At 38.8% G+C, this 19,075-nt stretch overlaps 1 protein-coding gene across 11 annotated transcripts in view; it reads left to right on the forward strand.

Annotated features, from left to right (window-relative positions):
- The window catches only part of Dennd4a (DENN/MADD domain containing 4A), a 113,544-nt gene that overhangs the window by 28,777 nt on the left and 65,692 nt on the right, over nucleotides 1–19,075 (forward strand). For 5 of the 11 annotated variants that reach the window (XM_006510741.3, NM_001162917.1, XM_030243936.1 and 2 more), the window contains 7 exons: nucleotides 386–452; nucleotides 1,054–1,181; nucleotides 3,913–4,244; nucleotides 7,540–7,789; nucleotides 14,226–14,295; nucleotides 16,312–16,481; nucleotides 17,516–17,757. In XM_006510741.3, the coding sequence (XP_006510804.1) occupies nucleotides 3,934–4,244; nucleotides 7,540–7,789; nucleotides 14,226–14,295; nucleotides 16,312–16,481; nucleotides 17,516–17,757 (1,043 nt within the window). In that variant the 5' untranslated portion in view covers nucleotides 386–452; nucleotides 1,054–1,181; nucleotides 3,913–3,933. Of the gene's footprint in view, nucleotides 1–385; nucleotides 453–607; nucleotides 687–1,053; nucleotides 1,182–3,912; nucleotides 4,245–7,539; nucleotides 7,790–14,225; nucleotides 14,296–16,311; nucleotides 16,482–17,515; nucleotides 17,758–19,075 lie in introns of all 11 variants that reach the window. The other 6 variants (XM_006510743.3, XM_030243937.1, XM_006510742.3 and 3 more) reach the window with 2 other exon arrangements.

Consider the following 19,075-nt stretch of genomic DNA (forward strand, 5'->3'; position numbering starts at 1 on the left):
CATTTACAATAAAGGAAAACTCTTTTGAACATTGGATTTATTTGGAACATGTATATGGAATGTCTCTGAGTCTGCTTTTAAGTTGTCTTAAATAGATATTTTTGTCTTGTAAATGAGACACTTAGATGCAATGCCCCAGGAACAGCCATTTTCAATGCTCTCCTTCCCTTGCTCTCACATCCGTGCTCTTCTGTGCCATTTATCATTCTTCTTTCTCTCCTACCCCCTGTGTCTATTTCTTTTCAAGTCTGTAGCTATTATTGATTAAAATGTGGTTTTTAAAAAAGCAGTATTTATCTTAAAATAATTACTATATCCACGGATATACTAGGGGGATATTTTATCAGAATTAATTTAACTTTAATTTCTATTCTTGTCAATACAGAATTTCTCAGATCCTGAGGCCTCACACACTAGGAGCTGCTTTTTTCCAACTGAAACGTCAGTAATGTGTGAGTAGCATTTGTTTTTCTTTGTGATTTATTTCAGTTGGCTTTCTTCTATGTTAAACACTGGAAATTTAATTTGCCAGAGCTTTAAGGATTTGGGATATAGTCATTATATGATAATTGTAAGTAACAGGTGTTATAAAATAATTTATTAAAAGGTATTTTAAGCTGTCTCTTGAAGAGGAGCATAATGACAGTCTGAAATCCCAGCACTCAGGAAAATGAAGAAGGAGGATTGTGAGTTCAAATCCAGGAAAGTCCTTTTAGACTGTTTAATCAACTGATCCATTGTAGTACTGACCATTTTCATATATAAGTCTAAGTGTGTGATTATCATATCAGATCTGGAAATTTCACTAGTATTTGATACTTTTTAAAAGAGCCTAGACCTCAAACTCTCAATCTTTGGACCCTTTTAAGCTGGGGTCACAAGTGTGGTCACTATACCTGGCACTGGTAGTTACTAATTTTACAAAACTTTAAGTGTTCAGAATTTTAATATAAATAATGTTATAGGTATAGCGTGCACACACACACACATACACGTGTCTGTGTGTTTATGTGTATGTTCCCTTAGATTTTCATTCTCGACTCTTGTCTTTAGAGGCAGTCTGGGTAGCACATGCTTGCCTACTTTGACCTAATGGAGTGAGATAAGAAATCAAAAGCATCTGGATTGGCCAGAGGTTGAAAGGGAGAGAGACAACCCAACCTGCATTAGTTGCTGAATGGGTAAGAACCTTTCTTGTAATGGCTTGCCTTTCAGTCATCTTATATTTCATATAAACAGAGTGCACATCTTGTTTTCTGTTTTCAAGGAAAACAGACTCCACTTACAGTGAAATACTAGGGCTGGGGAATGGCTCCGTCTTTGTGGGAGTGTACTTGCCTTGTTCTGTGCAAGTGCTGGCTGCCATCCTCAGCGTGACGTGATGTTAGGTTACTTAGCCTGGTCTTGGATTTTACCAAGGTATATATTTTTAATTCCAGCACTTGGGAGGCAGAGGCAGGTGGATCTCTGTGAGTTCTTTCCAGGACAGCCAGAGCTACATAGTGAAACCCTGTCATGGTGAGGAGTATTTGGGGAGGGGGGAAGGCTAGAAACAAAAAACTCTGAAGGTGCTATCATATACTTTAAATCATTTTTAAAATAAGTGAGATACTAGCTAAACAGTCTTATAGATTTGATACAATATTTTTATGAATTTTTTTTATAATTTCATAAAATACATTTGGATCACCTTCACCTCATACTCTCCTCCGAGGTATATAAAGTTTTAAGATGCCTGTAAACATCTCATCTTCATTATATTTTATTTATTTGTGTGTATCTGTACATAGGTGGGGACATGGATACTGTGACATGAGTATGGAAGTCAGAGGACAGTTTGTGGGGGAGTCAGTTAGCTCTCTCCTTCCCCTCGGGAACCAGGGATTGGACTGAAGTCATCAGGCACCAAGTGCCTATACCCGAAGTCATTTGCCAGCTTCTAAACATCCTATCTTATGAGTACATTCATAAAGTTAGACAATTTATTAAATAAGTATTGGCTATGGCACAGTATTGTTAGATCAAATAAATGAGATTTCAATGCTTTGTATTAAAGTTATCATCTAGAGATCCTTTGGATTCAGTGCATGGTTTTGTGATCCTCAGTTTCCAGAAATTAATGTAATGAAGTTTACTTTCTGAGGCTAAAGACTCATAGTAGACCACTTCCCTGGCATCCATCCCCATCAGCCATTAAAAAAAACAAAAACAAACAGGGTGTGTGTGTGTGTGTGTGTAGGGTATATGTGTGAGTGCTGGTTTGTGTGTCTGTAAGCATGCATGCATTCACATGTGAAAACATGGAGGCCAGAGGTCAATGTCTGATGTCTTCCTCTGTTAATTTCCACCTTATACTTTGACACTGGGGTTCTCCCTGGGCCTGGGCCTCACCCAGGTGCAAAGGGATTTACTGTCTCTATCCCCCCACCTCAGGTACTCCCAGCTTTTACCTGGGTGCTGGGGATCTGAACTCAAATCGTCGGGCTTACACGACAGGCACTTTACCACCGAGCCCAGTGCAGAAGGTTTTACTCTGCTGTGCAGCAACAGATTCCCTCAGGGAAGGTTGTTTATTTTGAACTAGCTTTTTCTAGAACATGTAGAGTTTTTTAGTTGTTAGGTGGTAAAATAGGGTTCATTGCTTAAGTACATTTTTTGAAATCCTGGGGTTAAGCAAATGACTACTAACTTTAATATTTCCATTTCTCTCTATATAAAGTATATGCTATAGTCATCTGTGTGCCCCATATGTCGTATATATGGTAACTGTGAAGAAGAGGCTTATGGTGTGTGTGTGCGTGCATGCATGTCTGTTTGTCCTTGGAATCCTTTTTCTTGTTTGCCTTTATTTTAGCCAAGACTGATAAGAGACACATTCTAGATTGTTGTTTTAAATACTGCTTCCCCCCGTAACAGTGGTTTTTACAAAGCCAGAAACATATTACCTAAAAGAGAAAATAAGGCTTAACTGATTCTAGACAACTGAAGGTTTTACTCTTAAATGCTTATAGATGTATATATACATTTGTCTTTTTAATTTATTATAAAAGTGTTGTGTGCTCCTTTTATTTAAGTTCTTGTTTGTTGTACCTGCTGAGGTAGATTTTTTCCTTGTGTGTTTTGTGGCTTAGAACTGGAGCTCCTCTGCTGCTGAGTCTTGTCTGTGCAAACCTAGGTTTAGGGTGCCACTCCTCCAGGGAAGTCACTAGTCTCAGGACACTTTAATCATGTTGGAGCTCCCTAGAACCTTAAAAATGGCTTAAGTTCCAGAGTCTCACCTGCAGCACAAGCCGAGGATGTATCGAAGCAGACTTCAGTATCTCCCTGTCCGTGGATAGGAAGTGCTTTATTTAAGTGCTTGGGGTTGAATTAGGGCCTCACACACGCTCTGCCACTGAACTGCTCCCAAGCCCAGTGGACAGACTTTAGAGCCACTCTCTAAGCAATACTCTAGTCTTTGGAGCTTTTGGATTTCTGTGAGTGTCTGCATTCTAGTTCCCTGTCTGACTTGGTTCATAAGCGTTGTTCCTGTCCTTGTAATGCCTTCTAAAACACAACTCCTTGATTATTGAGGGGATAGCAGATTTTCTGATTCAACATTTGCTTATAGATTGCATTCTGGCATTTGGTTTCCTCAATATTTTGAGGCTATGGGAATTTCCACTACATTTTAAGGTTCATCTATATATTTAAAGGGCCAGGTTTTGGTTTTGTTGTTGTTATCTACTTCAATAATCTGGTTTTCATGATAGCCAAAATTAGAATTTCTGCATTAGCTTTATAATAAAAAGGCATGTTCTTCACTTTATAGGTAAATATCTAATACCGGTATGAACAGGACTTGCATTCTTTCTGGATTTGTACTTTTGACTTGGCAGATTATAGAATTAAGATTTTTTTATTGTTGTTTAGATATAAACTCTGTGATGGAAGATGATTGAAGACAAGGGACCTCGTGTTGCTGACTACTTTGTTGTAGCAGGCTTAACTGACATTTCAAAGCCTCTTGAAGAGGAAATTCACTTCAATGATGCCTGTCACAAAGTGGCAAAACCAAAAGAACCCATCACAGATGTTTCTGTTATCATCAAATCCCTTGGGGAGGAGGTGCCACGGGATTATGTGTGTATTGATGTTACCCCAACTGGATTATCAGCAGACCTTAATAATGGAAGTCTTGTGGGACCCCAGATTTACCTTTGCTATAAAAGAGGAAGAGATAAACCTCCACTTACAGATCTGGGGTAAGTTTTTTACTATATTAATCTAAAGTGTATGCCTTGTAGATTTTGAAGTTAACTTTGTTTAGTCATTAATGCCTAAAGTATGTTAGCTTTGAAACAAACACACTTGCCTGTAATCCTAGCACTTGGCAGGCTAGGGCAAGAGATTGTTATGTTTGACAGCAGCCTGAGCTACATAGTGAGAACCTGTTCTGCCCCTACCATCCATAAAAACCAGGGATGAGGGTGGAAGGAGAATTAAAAACAAAGCAATGCATACCCAGAATCTTATATTCACTCTGTCTCCATCTCTCTGTCCTGTGGATTCTAGTGCCCGCCTTCCTGTTAGATGAAAGGGAGAGAATAAATATATTAAATGCAGAGGGCACCAGAAAACTAATGGATCATCCTCAGCACAAATTTTAAATTGAAAAAAAAATTTTTTTTTTGAGACAGGGTTTCTCTGTATAGCCCTGGCTGTCCTGGAACTCACTTTGTAGACCAGGCTGGCCTCGAACTCAGAAATCTGCCTGCCTCTGCCTCCTGAGTGCTGGGATTAAAGGCATGTGCCACCATGCCTGGCGAAGATTCTACATCGCCATGGTTTTCTCAGACTCTTACCTCAACCTCTCAAATGGATGAAACCACATATATAAGAATACATATATGCTTAACCATGTATGAAATAAAAATCTTGGAGTAAATTAGAGTCCTACTATATTGGACTTGGAGGCTGTTTTCTATTTATGATAACTTTATTGAGATATAATTATATACCACACAGTCTTAGCCATTTGAAGCATATAATTAAGTGTAGTCAGAGGTGTGCAACTATCACCACAACATATTTTAGAATACTTTTATCATGTCAGAAAGAAATCGTGCCTCATTAGTGTGTGCTGTTCAGTCTCCCAACTTTCTCATCCCTAGGCAAACTGTGTCCCTTCTTGCTCTATAGATTTGCCCATTTGGGATATTTTATGCAAACAGAATTGTAATGTATATGCCTCGTGTGATTGGCCTCTTTTACAAAATATGTTTTTAAGGTTTATCCATATTATAGTATGTCCTGGTATGGTATTCCTTTGTATGATCAAATAGTATTCTAACACACTATAATTTATTGTGCCACTAGTTGATGGATATTTGGGCTGTTTGTACTCTGAGGCTATTATTAATAATGCTTTTATGATTATTCATGCACAGGATTTTATGTAGACATGTTTTGTCTGTGTGTATATTCCTGGGAGTGGAATTGCTGTATCATATGATAATTCTGTGTTTAATCCTTTGAGGAACTTCTGGAATATTTTCCAAAGTAGCTTCACAAGCATTGTGCAGTCCCACCCACAGGGTATGCGAGAGGCCCTGAGTTCCTTACAAGCCTGCGTAGTATTTCATATTGCTATTTGATTATTTGTGCTAATGAGTATGAAACAGAATCTCATTATTATTTTAATTTGCATTCTTGTGTTTGCTGATGATACTAAACATCTTTACATGTGCTTATTATTAGCACATGTAGTATCACTTGAGAAATGTGTGCTTAGCTCTTTTTTTTTAAAGATTTATTTTTTATTATTATATGTAAGTACACTGTAGCTGTCTTTAGACATCCTAGAAGAGGGGGTCAGATCTCATTACGGATGGTTGCAAGCCACCATGTAGTTGCTGGGATTTGAACTTAGGATCTTCAGAAGAGCAGTCAGTGCTCTCAACCGCTGAGCCATCTTTAGCTCTTTTACCCAGAGTTGTTTACAAATTCTTAATGCAGTCCTTCATTAGGTATATGACTTACAAATATTTTCTTCATTTAAAAAGTTCGCTAAGCAATGATGGGATATACCTTTAATCCCAGCACTCAGGGGCCAGAGGCAGGCAGATCTCTGTGAGTTCAAGGCCAGCCTGGTCTACAGAGTGAGTTCTAGATTTCACAGAGAAAACCTACCTATAAAAACTAAAAACCAACCAACCAACCAACCAACCAAAACAAAAAAAAAAATCCAAAACAACAGAAAACTCAATTTATGTGTATACATGTTTTGCCAACATGTATATCTGTGTATTACATTTATTCCTAGTGCCCAGGGAGGCCAGAAGAGGGCATCAGATGCCCTGAAATGAGTTTCAGGTGGGTGTGAGCCACCATGTGGGTGCTAGGAATTGATCCCAGGTCCTCTGGAGGAGCAACCAGTGCTCTTAACCAATCTCCAGCCCCTTCTCCATTCTTTATAATATCCCTCTCATCACTATATCTTTTGAAGCCAGGAAAATTATTTTATTCACTATTGTATGTGTATATGTATTATGTATGTATGCATGTATATATGTATGTATTTGATTTTCTGTGTCTGTGTTTTTCTGTCTGTCTCTATCTCTCTTCTCTCTGTGTGTGTGTGTGTGTGCGCGCATGTGTGTATGTTTTACCATGTAGGTTGCAGGACCTAACTCAGGCTTTCAAGCTTTGTAAGAAGTGCCTTTCTCCACCAAGCTATCTCACTGGCCCAAGTTTTGATTTTATGACTTAAGTAGTATAAGGCTCTGGGAGATTAAATGCTGCCTAAGGCAATACAATTATTAGTAGCATTTTAAATAATTTATATGTTTTTAGCTCCTTTGTGTTTAGAGATCTTTATTGGAAGTGTTAGAGTGAATGTATACAAGAAGGTACTATCAAAAAAAAAAAAAAAAAAAAAAAAAAAAAAAAAAAAAAGAAGGTACTATCTGGGCATGCCAGCCTCTGTAGACTTTAACTGTGACTAAAGTACGGGTTATGTCTCCTTTAGAGTGTGCTTGATTTTATAGAACATAGGTAAGTACATATATTAATAAATAACTTAATTAAGTGGAATGCTGAACATTAAGTGTCCTTGTATCTAATTACTGCCACTCTGTGTTATAGTAGTAAGCACAAAGTTTTATGTGGATTTTTTTTTTATATAATTTAAAGTTTTAGTAGTGAAACAGTTATTCTTTAGTGTAGGACTGTATAGTTTAGTCTTAGAATAAATTGTATAATTTATTAAAAACTTAACTGGAAAGAGTCAAAGTGAAGAATGGGTCAGGAAACACCCAACTCTTTTGCAGAAGATGGAGATGTGACAGGATCTCAGGTAGCCTTGGCTTTGAACTTGTTATGTAGCCAAGGATGCTCTTGCATTTCTGCTCCTCCTGCCTCCTCTTCCTGAGTACTGGAGTCACTGGAGTCCACCAGCGCACACAGTGCTGCCTTTAAGATGAGCCATGATGCTTGAGAGTGTTACCTTCCAGGTTTGAGGGAACTTTGTGTATTTACTTTTAAAAAATTATGTTTTAGGGTACTATATGACTGGAAAGAGAGACTGAAGCAGGGCTGTGAGATTATTCAGAGTACTCCCTATGGACGACCTGCCAATATTAGCGGCAGTACCTCATCACAAAGAATCTACATCACTTACCGAAGAGCCTCTGAAAACACGACTCAGAATACGCTGGCTGTTACAGACATATGCATTATTATACCCAGTAAAGGAGAGAGCCCACCACACACATTCTGCAAGGTCGACAAGAATCTCAGCAATAGTATGGTAAGTTAGCTCTGTAGCACTAATGCACTCAGCACTCACCAGTGGAGAAATGCACAACTGTAAGACTTTTCTTGAAAACAAAATAGCGTAACAGATCTGAAAAATATGTTTTTAAGGTATAATATGTTGGGTGTTTTATTGTTTTCGAAAATACTTTAGTTGTACTTTGACAAACCGTATAAGAAGCTTTGTTTTCTCTTTCCCTCTCCCCTTCTTCCTTCTAACTTAAATAACTTTTCCTTACTACTACGACGTCAGTAACTTACCACCATGGCTGCCTCCTGTCCCCATGCTGTCATGCTGGGTCCCATGCATACACAGCTCTACAGATGTGGCCTTCGCGGTCTTCCTTGCCATTTCGTTCACCATCAGTTTTCTTGTCAGAAACGTGCAAAACTTGTCTCAAGATCACCGTTTTGTTTTTTTTTTTTAAATAAAAGCTTTTGTTTCCATATTACCATCTCTTTCATTGTCCTGTTTCACTATTCCCTATGGTAAAACTTTGTAAGAGTTCAGCATGTGGTGGCACTGGAGGGAATGGCTGAGTTGGTATAATGCTTGCCTAGCATGCATAAGGCCCTGCTTCCACCCCCTGCACTGCATTACTGGGTGTGATGGAGCACACCTACAGTTTTAGCACTTGGAAATTGAGGCAGAAGGATCAATATTCAAGATCATCATTGGCACACACTAACTTCAAAGCCACTCTGAGCTACTTGAGACCTTGTCAGCCTCATTCCCTGCAAGGAGGAGTTGAGTAGATTTTACTCCATCCTTCACCTTGGCTCTTTCCAGTTAAGGTTCTGGTTTGGTGTTTGACTTTTGTTGTTTTGGATTTTTTTGTTTGTTTGTTTTGTTTAGTTTTGTTTTTCTAGACAAGGTTTTTCCATTTAGCCCTGGGGAGTCCACTCTGTAGACCAGGTTGGCCTGGAACTCAGAGATCTGCCTGCCTCTGCCTCCTGAGCACTGGGATCAAAGGTGTGCATTGTCACTACCTGGCTCCAGTTAAGTTTTTGACAGTATTCATCCCAAGGTTTTTCTGTTACTGAGCCCCATGGTCAGTTCTTTATCTCAGGCTTTCAGGTTTTGTTACGGACGATGACTGCTTTTCCATCCCTCAAGAAGAGGTGATGCACTGGCTGCGGTCTTGAGTCTTTTCTCTCTAAGCCCACCAGCCATTCCCTTCTGTCTCGCAGCTTCCTGTGCAGTGGGGGTCCCAGGCTTCAGTCCTCAGCACATCCATCTTTACAAACAAAGCTTACACCATTTTTAATCTAATTATTCTAATACAGTGAGCTGTAGATTTCTGGGTCTGACTAGACCTCTCTCATTTATTGATTCTTGATAGTTATCTTGCTTAATAGAGCACCTCAAATTTAACACAACCTGCAGTGAAATCTTGTATACCTTTTCAGATCTTATTTCCACTGTCTTGCTTGTCTAATAAATGGAAATTTTAACTTACTCAAACGAATAAACCTTGGAGAAATGTGAACCTTTCTTTTCTACTTACTATGTCCTCCTATGAGTTCTGCTGACTCTAATTTCAAACATCCCTTGATCTTGATCATTTCTTAACCACTTCAGGGTTATAAACCTGATCCAAGACATAATAATCTTTAAAAAGTTTCATTTACTTATTTGTTTTTGTGAGACAGGCCTCACTGTGTAGACAGGCTGAACTCACAGAGATCACCTGCCTCTGCCTCCCAAGTGCTGGATTTAAAAGTAGCTAGCACCAGTCCAGGTCCCACTTGTGTGTGTGTGTGTGTGTGTGTGTGTGTGTGTGTGTGTGTGTCTGTCTGTGTGTCTGTGTGTGTCTGTGTGTGTGTATGTAATTTCTATTCAAAACAAACTTTTTTTTACTATTCATCTTAGTTTATGTCACTTCCTACTTTCTTTTAATACTTACAAACCATTCCAAAACCTGCAAATACAGGGTAATAAACACAAGTTATTTCTAGTTTTCTATGTTGCCAGCAGTGCAGCTTTGATCAGCCCTGTGCATTTTTCTATGAATGTTTTGTTAAAAAGACACGGAAAGAACAGATAATTGAAAGTAGAATTGGGGACTTGAGAGATGGCCCAGTGTAAGCACACTGGATGCTCTTGCAAGAGGACCCAGGGTTGGTTCCCAACACCCACATAGTGTCTCACAACAATCTTAACTCTAGTTCCAAGGAGATCTGATGCCCTCTTCTGACCTTCAAGGGTGGCAGGCCTGTACATGCAAGCAAACACATGAATGGATAAATAACTTAAGAAAAAAGAATGTAAAATTGATGTGTCTATCAGTGTACCATGTAGTTTGAAAGACATTGACTGATTGCTTTGAAAACATGGTAGTGATTTATATTTCCTCTAGCCTTAGTCTATGAGTGCACCTTCTGTAGTCCTGCACCTTGCCAGCATTGACTGTTGTCAGTTAATGTCTTTGGAATTAACAAGTAGAAATCACTATGATTTTAACATATTTTTTTGGCCATTGTGGCATTTGAACATCTTTTAATGTATATAACTCCCCCCTGCACCTGTGGAAAACACATTCCAAGACTCCTAGTGATACTCCTAGATTTTAAAAAAGATTTGACTTGTAATTATGTGTGTGTGTGTGTACTGGGGTATGTGCACATGAGTTCAGATGCTCTCAAGGGTCAGAAGCTTTGTATTCCTTGGGGCTGCTGTTGGAGGCTTGTGAGCTGCCTGGTGTAATTACCAGGAGCAGAACTTAGGTCTCTGTGAGAGAAGCTCATGCTCTTTACTGCTGAGTCATCTCTCTGGCCCTTCCCTTGGATTTCTGAGTAAGACGTAACTCTGTAGATACCATGCTTTTCCCTATCTGTATTTATAATAAAATCTAACGTATGCACAAGGCATGGTAACTAGTAGTGAAGTGTAACAAAGCAGTAGAGCCATAGCCAGCATCACTGCTCTGATATGTCGGATCCATTGTTACGTATGGTGAGGGTTTCTCAACACAGGCACCACTGTTGCTGCTGGGTGAGTAATGGGCAGATAGCAAACACTGCAAGTATATTCTGGACAAAGGGATGATTCATGTCCTAGGCAGGATGGAGCAGGATAGTGCAAGCCCCCATCACAAAAGTCATGCAGGTTACCACTTCTAAATTGATGGGGGAGGTGCTGATGAGGGCCCATCTCCACTTGAAAATCTTTTGGCACTTGGTGGCCACTGGGGGAATGAGAGTAACTTTTTTTTTTTGCGTTTGTTTATTATTTATGGGTGTTTTAACTGCATATGTGTCTGTGTACCAAGTGTGTGTGTGCGCCTGGTGCCCATGGAGTCCAGAGGAGGGTATTGACTAAATCCCCTGGGACTGGAATTACAGATAATTGTGAGCTATCATGTGGGTGCTGGGAGTTAAATTTGGGTCCTTTATAAGAGTAACCAATGCTCTTAATTGCTGAACCATTTCTCCAGCCTTGGGAGTAAGTGTTCTTTGAAGGTGTGGCCACTGGTAGGCTGCCCCTGGTCCAGTTGATGTCCCCACACCCATACACATATAGAGAGAACTAATTGGAGTTATTTTAAAAACAAGAGGACATGAATTTGGGAGTTAAGGGAAATCCAGGGAGCTGAGAGATAGAGAAGGGGGAGTCAGCTGAGCACAGGCAACTGAACTGTGAAAGCTGAATGTGTGGATAAGGGAGGGCTAGTGAGTATAACGATTTTTAATGAAGATTGCTGTGTTCCATGAGTTTTCTATACTTTGTTCTGTCTTCTACTGTAAGACATTGAAACTCTGATTTTTAATATTAGAAGAAAGCTGTTGATACCACTAAATTTTACATGAAATAAGCTGTATTTACCTAGTGCCTATGTGCTGTGTGGTATTCTAAGTGTTTCTTCACTCTTGCCAGTGACCTTAGTAGGTATCTTACCCCCATTTTGAGAGAAACAAATTTGAGAATTAAAAAGTGGTTCTTGCCGGGCGTGGTGGCGCACGCCTTTAATCCCAGCACTCGGGAGGCAGAGGCAGGTGGATTTCTGAGTTCGAGGCCAGCCTGGTCTACAGAGTGAGTTCCAGGACAGCCAGGGCTACACAGAGAAACCCTGTCTCAAAAAAAAACAACAAAAAAAACCCCAAAAAACAAAAAACAAACAAACAAACAAAAAAAGTGGTTCTTTCCTCATAGCAACACCTTCAATAAGTTGGTGAAGCAAGACCCAGACCCAGACTATAAAACTGTAGAACCAAGAGCTAAGCATTGCCCCCATTGCTGATACCCTGTTGTGTGGCCTATAATTGCTGTATCAAAGCCAATGTTTATTTCTAAGATTTGTATCAAGAAAATTTTAACTAATTTATGCTCCTGTCAATTTATAACTTTGTTAAGAGTTGAACTTTTAATTACCAATTTTTCAAATTTACCTTCTCAGCATGTACAAGCAAGCACTTTATAGATGTTAGGTTATTTAATGGCAATTATCAGTAGATCCCTTTGATCGTTAATGAAAAGTCATACTGAGCCATTTCTGTAAGAAACAATTTGAAAAGTGGTTACTGACAATATCTAACTTTATCCTAAAAGAGTTTACCTGTAGATATGTCACCCCTAATTAGATGACCATTTTTTATTATAACTAATAATATGCTGAAAATGTCTGTAGATGATTACGATTTAGCAATGTTATGTGGCTGTTGTGATTATAGTAGAAGAAAATCATGGTAGCAAATAGAATTGTAGGGGTTGAGGCTGGTCCACAGTGAGAAAAGGTATCATTCTGTAGCCCAGCCTGGTTGTAGCCAAATCAGCCTCCAGCTAATGGTGATCCTCTCTCACTCGCTCTCCCAACGGCTAAGATTCCAAGCACAAGCCACACATCTGGTTCACAAATAGTCTTAAAAGGCAATAGTTAGGGCAGAGAATGTTTTTGAACTCTTTCATGAATATGGGGCCTAGCATACAACATTTCAGATTTGATTTGGTATTTTAGCAACACCATCCAAGCCTACAAATGTATTTATGTATTTGTTTCTGATTGAAAGTAATTGACACTGTCATTAGAACTGCTTCTAAGTCTTATTAACTAATCAAGGTGTTCTAGCTAAACCTTTACCATTGAAATTAAAACCAGAATGTGTTTCTTTATTCTCACGGAGACAGTAGTCTCTCTATTGCACAGAGCATGTATTCTCCTCTGCAGAGAAGAAAGAGCCATTGTTACCAGCTTGATCAGCACAGACTCTGGCCAACCTGCCTGAGTTTGAATCTCACATGTCTATAGTGGACAAATTCCTTCACCGCTTGTGCCTTGGTTTCCTTATTCATAGACTAGGGATATAGTGAGGCTTTTTTTTTTTTTTTTTTTTGTACATAGGCATTTTTGAAGAATAATTGAATTAGGATTAGAACTTGGGACAATGCCTACAACAATAGCAAATGATGCATAAATTAAATGCACTACTACTAATTCCTTTTATATGTTTAATATTTAGAGAACTTTTTAAAAATTATTTTATTTATTTACATTCTGGTCACTGCCTTCCCTCAATCCTCCTTCCAACAGTTCCTCATCCCATTTCTCCTCTCCCTTGCCTCCGGGAGGGTGCTCCCCTCACCAGAGCTCCCATTTCTTGGGTCCTCAAGGCTCTCAAGGATTAAACGTATTTTCTCCTACTGAGGCTAGACCAGGGAGACCTCTGCTACATATGTGTCATGGACCTTGGACCAGCCCATGCATGCTCCTGGTTGGTGGCTTAGTCTCTGGGAGCTCCCTTGGGTCTGGGTTAGTTGAGACTGCTGGTCTTCCTATGGAGTGACTCTCCCTTTCAGCTTCCCCTAATATGGTTATAGGGGTTCCCAACTTCAGTCCTATGGTTGTGTGTTAGTATCTGCTTCCATCTCAGTCAGCTGCTGGTAGAGCCTCTCTGCAGACAGCCATGCCAAGCACCTGTCTATAAACACATCACAGCATAGAAGTAAGGCCTTGGTGCCCCCAATGAGATGGATAACAAGTTGGGCTGGTCATTTGACCTCCTTTCCTTCAGTCTCTTAGAGAAGAGCTTTTTAAAAATTGTACCTTGTTGTTAAATGTGTCCTAACTTTTCTTAATGAAAAAAGATTATAGAAAGAAATGTTAAATGGTTATTTTCTTACTTTTCAACTGAGAATGGTCATTGATATTTCTGCCCAAGCTTGGAACTTAGAATAAAGTCTAAATTTTTGTGACTTAGTTTCATTTTAAAGGATCAAATTTTTCTGCTATTGTGAAGAGGGGAATTGTGACCTTCTGAAAGAAAAGTAAGTAAAGATTCTAATAAAATACTAACAAAATAGTAGATTGGCAACAGTTTACAGGTGAAATCTGTTACCACATGGTAGTGAATTCATATCGGAGAGCTCAATCACATTGCATTTCATCAAGTTACTGCCTTTTAAAAATGACATACTGCCTTTTCTTCTCTCCTAGTGGGGATCTGCGGTATACTTATGCTATAAAAAGTCAGTGGCAAAGACTAACACTATATCTTACAAAGCAGGTAAGCATCGTTTGGGGGAGAAAGACTTTATGTAGAAATATATTGTGGGGTCCATAAGGTTAAAGACAAAACCTGCCTGTAACCAGGTTGTGTACCATGTTAAGGTGTGTTAGCATCGGGACTTGAACTCCAGCTCCTGTCTCTTGAGTCTCAGGTTGTCTTAAAGTATTTTGGATATTGCATGAAAGATCACTTTGAGAAGAAGGTAGACTTTATTTTTTTAAGCCTTAGGTTTAAATAACAACTTGACTACATGCCAATTCTCTTTAATTTTTAAACTAGTGCAAAGTATGGAAAAGATGCTTCGTTAATATTTATATTAATTTAGTCAAATTTAATGGTTATATTTTATGATAATTAATAGTATTAAAACTAATTTGCAATTTTATGATGCATAGTTGAAGTTTTCAATTTTAAGAGCCCTCAAAATGTCAAACATATTGATCTTATTTATTAGAAAGTAGATTCAACCTTTTAAAATTAGAGTCCTGGACTCTTTTCTCCTTTTGACTTTCCAGGGGCCACAGCTCACCAGTATTTCTATTCTTACTTTACACCTGCACTGTTGCATCAGGACCTGAGAGACTAGAAGTTAACTGTGAATCCTCAGGGGACCTCACTGGCTAGCTGGCATTTAATTAGAGAGGGAACCTTAGTATATCTAGTTCATTTTGCCTTTTAGATGACTAGAACCTGAGTCCTATTTGTTGAGAATCAGAGATATTAGTAGTAGAGCCCACGGTTCAGATTCCCACTTTATCATGGCTCAAACAGTGATGGTTTTTACCTGATTTTAAGGACATCTCAGTCATAAAACCTGTTTTCTTTTCTTTTTTTCTTTCCTCCTCCTCCTGCTCCTGCTCCTCCTCCTCCTCCTCCTCCTCCTCCTCCTCCTGCTCCTCCTGCTCCTCCTGCTCCTCCTGCTCCTCCTCCTCCTCCTCCTCCTCCTCCTCCTCCTCCTCCTCCTCCTTTTTTTTCCAAGTTAGGGTTTCCTTGTATTCCCCTGGCTGTACTGGAACTCAGTCTGTAGATCAGACTGGCCTCAAACTCAGAGACCCGTCTGCCTCCCGAGTGCTAGGATTAAGGTCATGTGCCACTACTCAACCTGTTTTCAATTTCTTTCTCTTTTTTGTTTTTTGTTTGTTTGTTTGTTTTTTGTATTTTTGTATTTTTACAAGACAGGGTTTCTCTGTGTAGCCCTGGTTGTCCTGGAACTCACTCTGTAGATCAGGCTGGCCTCAAACTCAGAAATCCACCTGCCCCTGCCTCCCAAGTGCTGGGATTAAAGGCGTGCACCACCACTGCCCCGCCTGTTTTCAATTTCTAACCCCACAATACTCAGGATAAAGCTCTGTTCCTAGGATATGTTCAGTGGAAGATACCTATTCCATTTTCATGAGGAGATTAACATGAAGCACTGGGTTGCTTGAAATTATCTACATATAAGTTGGCATAACTTATATGAAATATTTAGAATTATTTAGAAGCTGAGTTTGAGGTAACACCATTGTAATATTCTAAATCTTTATCTACTCTTTTGTGGGGTGTCTTTTATTTGTGTAAGAATTTGCAATTAGTCTCCTATAGGAGAATGAATATATATATATATATTCATAGTCTCAGAGGAATAGTTAGCAAGAGTGATAGTGTGTGTGTGTGTATACTAATAACCATATTGAAAATTTTAAATATATGCTTTAAAGTGGATTTTTAAGTGTGTGTGTGTGTGTGTGTGTGTGTGTGTGTGTGTGTTTAGAGGGTTCTCTTTTCCTAGTTACTGCTGACATAGCCTTTGTAGATGAAGTTTGATAAATGTTAAATGATTTAATAGTTACAGTCTTTGAAGGTTAACATCTATATAGAAACCCTACTACACATTCAGAATTATCTGATGAACATAGATGCAAGTTTTTTACTTTCTAGGTGTGTGAAATAAGAAAGCATTTTATTGTCATTCAACTTAAAAATTCTTCCACTCCAGACACAGTGACCTCATGTTTCTCACCGCTGCCACAGGTCTAATTTGCAGATACCCTCAAGAAGATTACGAGTCGTTCTCACTGCCAGAATCTGTTCCCCTCTTTTGTTTACCAATGGGGGCAACTATTGAATGCTGGCCACCAGATAGCAAATACCCTCTTCCTGTGTTCTCTACCTTTGTGTTAACCGGAGCCTCAGCTGAGAAGGTGCGTACGGTGCATTTAACTAAATTGCTGGCTTCTAGTATATTTTTAACTCATAAGCTTCATATCTGTAAGAAGCAGTGTAAAAACTAACTAAACTGAACCAATAATATACATTTCTTCCATTTTGTTGAATGTATTATATCCAGAGACAGGAAAAGAGAGTTTTCCCATCCTCCCAAATGTTTGTTTTAAAATATAAGTGAATACTCTTCTCATCATCACATGTTGATTCCCTCGCTGGTTCATTTTCTGTGATAGAAAAGCTAAATCAATCATGTCAAAGGCATTCAAAATGTAACGTGATTTAGAAAACAGACTCTCCTTGTTACTCTGGGGACCAGAGCTTGCCCTTACAGAGAGAGGTCTGCTCAGCTACACTGCAGCCCCGGAGCCACAGAGGGCTAGAGGCGAAGCTTGGAGTCCCCTGGGCCAGCGTTCTCATTTTGCAGATAAGGAAATCAGGGCACAGAAAAATGAAGTGAATTCTTTACACTTCTCACTTATCTCACTTTCTTACTAGATAATTTTCAAACATTTCATATAAAAATATTGGTATAATATCTACTCTTTTGGTTTTGTTGTTGTTTTGAGACAGCATTTGTGTGTGTGTGTAGACCAGGCTGCCCTGGCTCTTGCTTAGACCCTCCATTTCCCGAGTGCTGGGATTAGAGGATTGAATCGCCATGACAAGGCTCAGTTTCTTTCCCTTTTTATTTGAAAAATATAGTTTAATAAAAATAGCTATTCTTAATAGCTATTTAATAGCAGATTTATCAAGAAAGCAGTCAGCCTGTAAATAACCCAGCACTCAGGAGGCCAAAGCAGAAGATGACAAGTTTGAGGCCAGCCGTAGGCGACCCTGTAATTTTGCTTGTTTGGGTTTTTTTTTATTGAAGAAGGTTGATTATACCACTGTGTTCCTAGTCCCTGACACCTCACCTGTACATAACAAGCATCCGCTAAATACTCAGCTGATCATCTGTTTTGAATAAATAATATAAAGTGTATTTATTAACTGCTTTCTTGTTTTACAGGTCTATGGTGCTGCTATTCAGTTTTATGAACCATACCCTGAGGAGAACCTTACAGAAAAGCAGAGACTTCTGTTGGGTTTAACGTCTCTGGTAGATGGGAAGTCTGATAGTACTAGAACAATTCACACTAACAAATGCATCTGTCTTCTTTCTCATTGGCCTTTTTTTGATGCATTCAGAAAATTTCTGACTTTTCTGTATCGTTATTCCATCTCTGGACCTCATGCCCTTCCAATTGAAAAGTAAGTTATAAGTTCCATGGCTTAAAATTTGACAATCCTCAGGGCAGTGGTGGCGCACGCCTTTAATCCCAGCACTTGGGAGGCAGAGGCAGGCGGATTTCTGAGTTCGAGGCCAGCCTGGTCTACAGAGTGAGTTCCAGGACAGCCAGGGCTATACAAAGAAACCCTGTCTCAAAAAAAGAAACCAAAAAACCAGAAAGCATTGACAATCCAAGATGGGCATGGTGGTACATTTCTGTGAGTTGGAGGCAGGCCTGGTCAACATAGTGAGTTCCAAGATGGCGAGGGCCATAGAGAGAGCCCATGTCTCAAAAAAAATTTTCAGCCCTTTCCTTGGTATATTTATACTAGAAATTGATTCAATTTTATATGGAAATTGGGTTTCTTGAGAGTTATTTGAGAAAAATTTGGTTACTTTATTTTGGTTATTTTATTTATGTAAAATTTTACACTTTTACAATCTTGTTATTTCAAACAATTTTATTTCTGTCAGCAGATGTCTTAATTTATTTTGAAATGAGTTATTTGGAATAAATATAAAATACTCTTATGAAGTTTATAGCTGCTAATTTGGAGAAGTACTGGAACCAGGTTTCTTTGCAGTGCTAGAGGTCAGATCCAAGGCCTTGCATAGGCCAGGAAAGTGCCTTGTCATTGCCACATCCAGCCTGAAAATGCTAACTCTTAACTGCACTTGTAATCCTTTCATATATTTAAGGTATAATGAACCTTTAAAGTGGTCCTATGCTTAAATATGAATTTAAAAGAAAAGTTTGATAAAGACATTTTGTTTTTCATTTGTAATTTTGATGATTTACTAAGAGCACTAAAATGTGATAAGGTTTCATGCAGTAAGACAGCATGCAGAGTGCATCACTGCAGTGTGACGCCTGCCTTTCCAGGCTTACAATCACACTTTGATCTTTGTTACTTCAAGCCGTCAAGTCAGTTTCTGACTCTGATGAGAGCTGGGAAGTAATAGAGTTATCGTAAAAGCCTTCAGATACAGCATTGCTCTCAGTATCCCGTGCTCCTGTCTGCTCTTATTTTTAGTGGTCAAAACCTAGCACTTCTGAAAGTCTCTGCTGTTGGAACCCCTTTAAAATCGTATGAGGACTCAGTGAGCTTTTCTTTATGTGTTATGTTTTTAATACAGACATCTTATTGCAACAGAAATTAAAACTGAATGATTATTTATTCATTTATAATATACTTAATAATTAACAAACTAGTTACATCTTTAAACATTTCTTTGAAAAGTAACTTTTAAAACAATGGTTAGTGAGAAGAGTGAATTTTTATATTTTTATTAATCATT

Source organism: Mus musculus, chromosome 9, assembly GCF_000001635.26.
Source record: "Mus musculus strain C57BL/6J chromosome 9, GRCm38.p6 C57BL/6J".
NCBI lineage: Eukaryota > Metazoa > Chordata > Mammalia > Rodentia > Muridae > Mus > Mus musculus.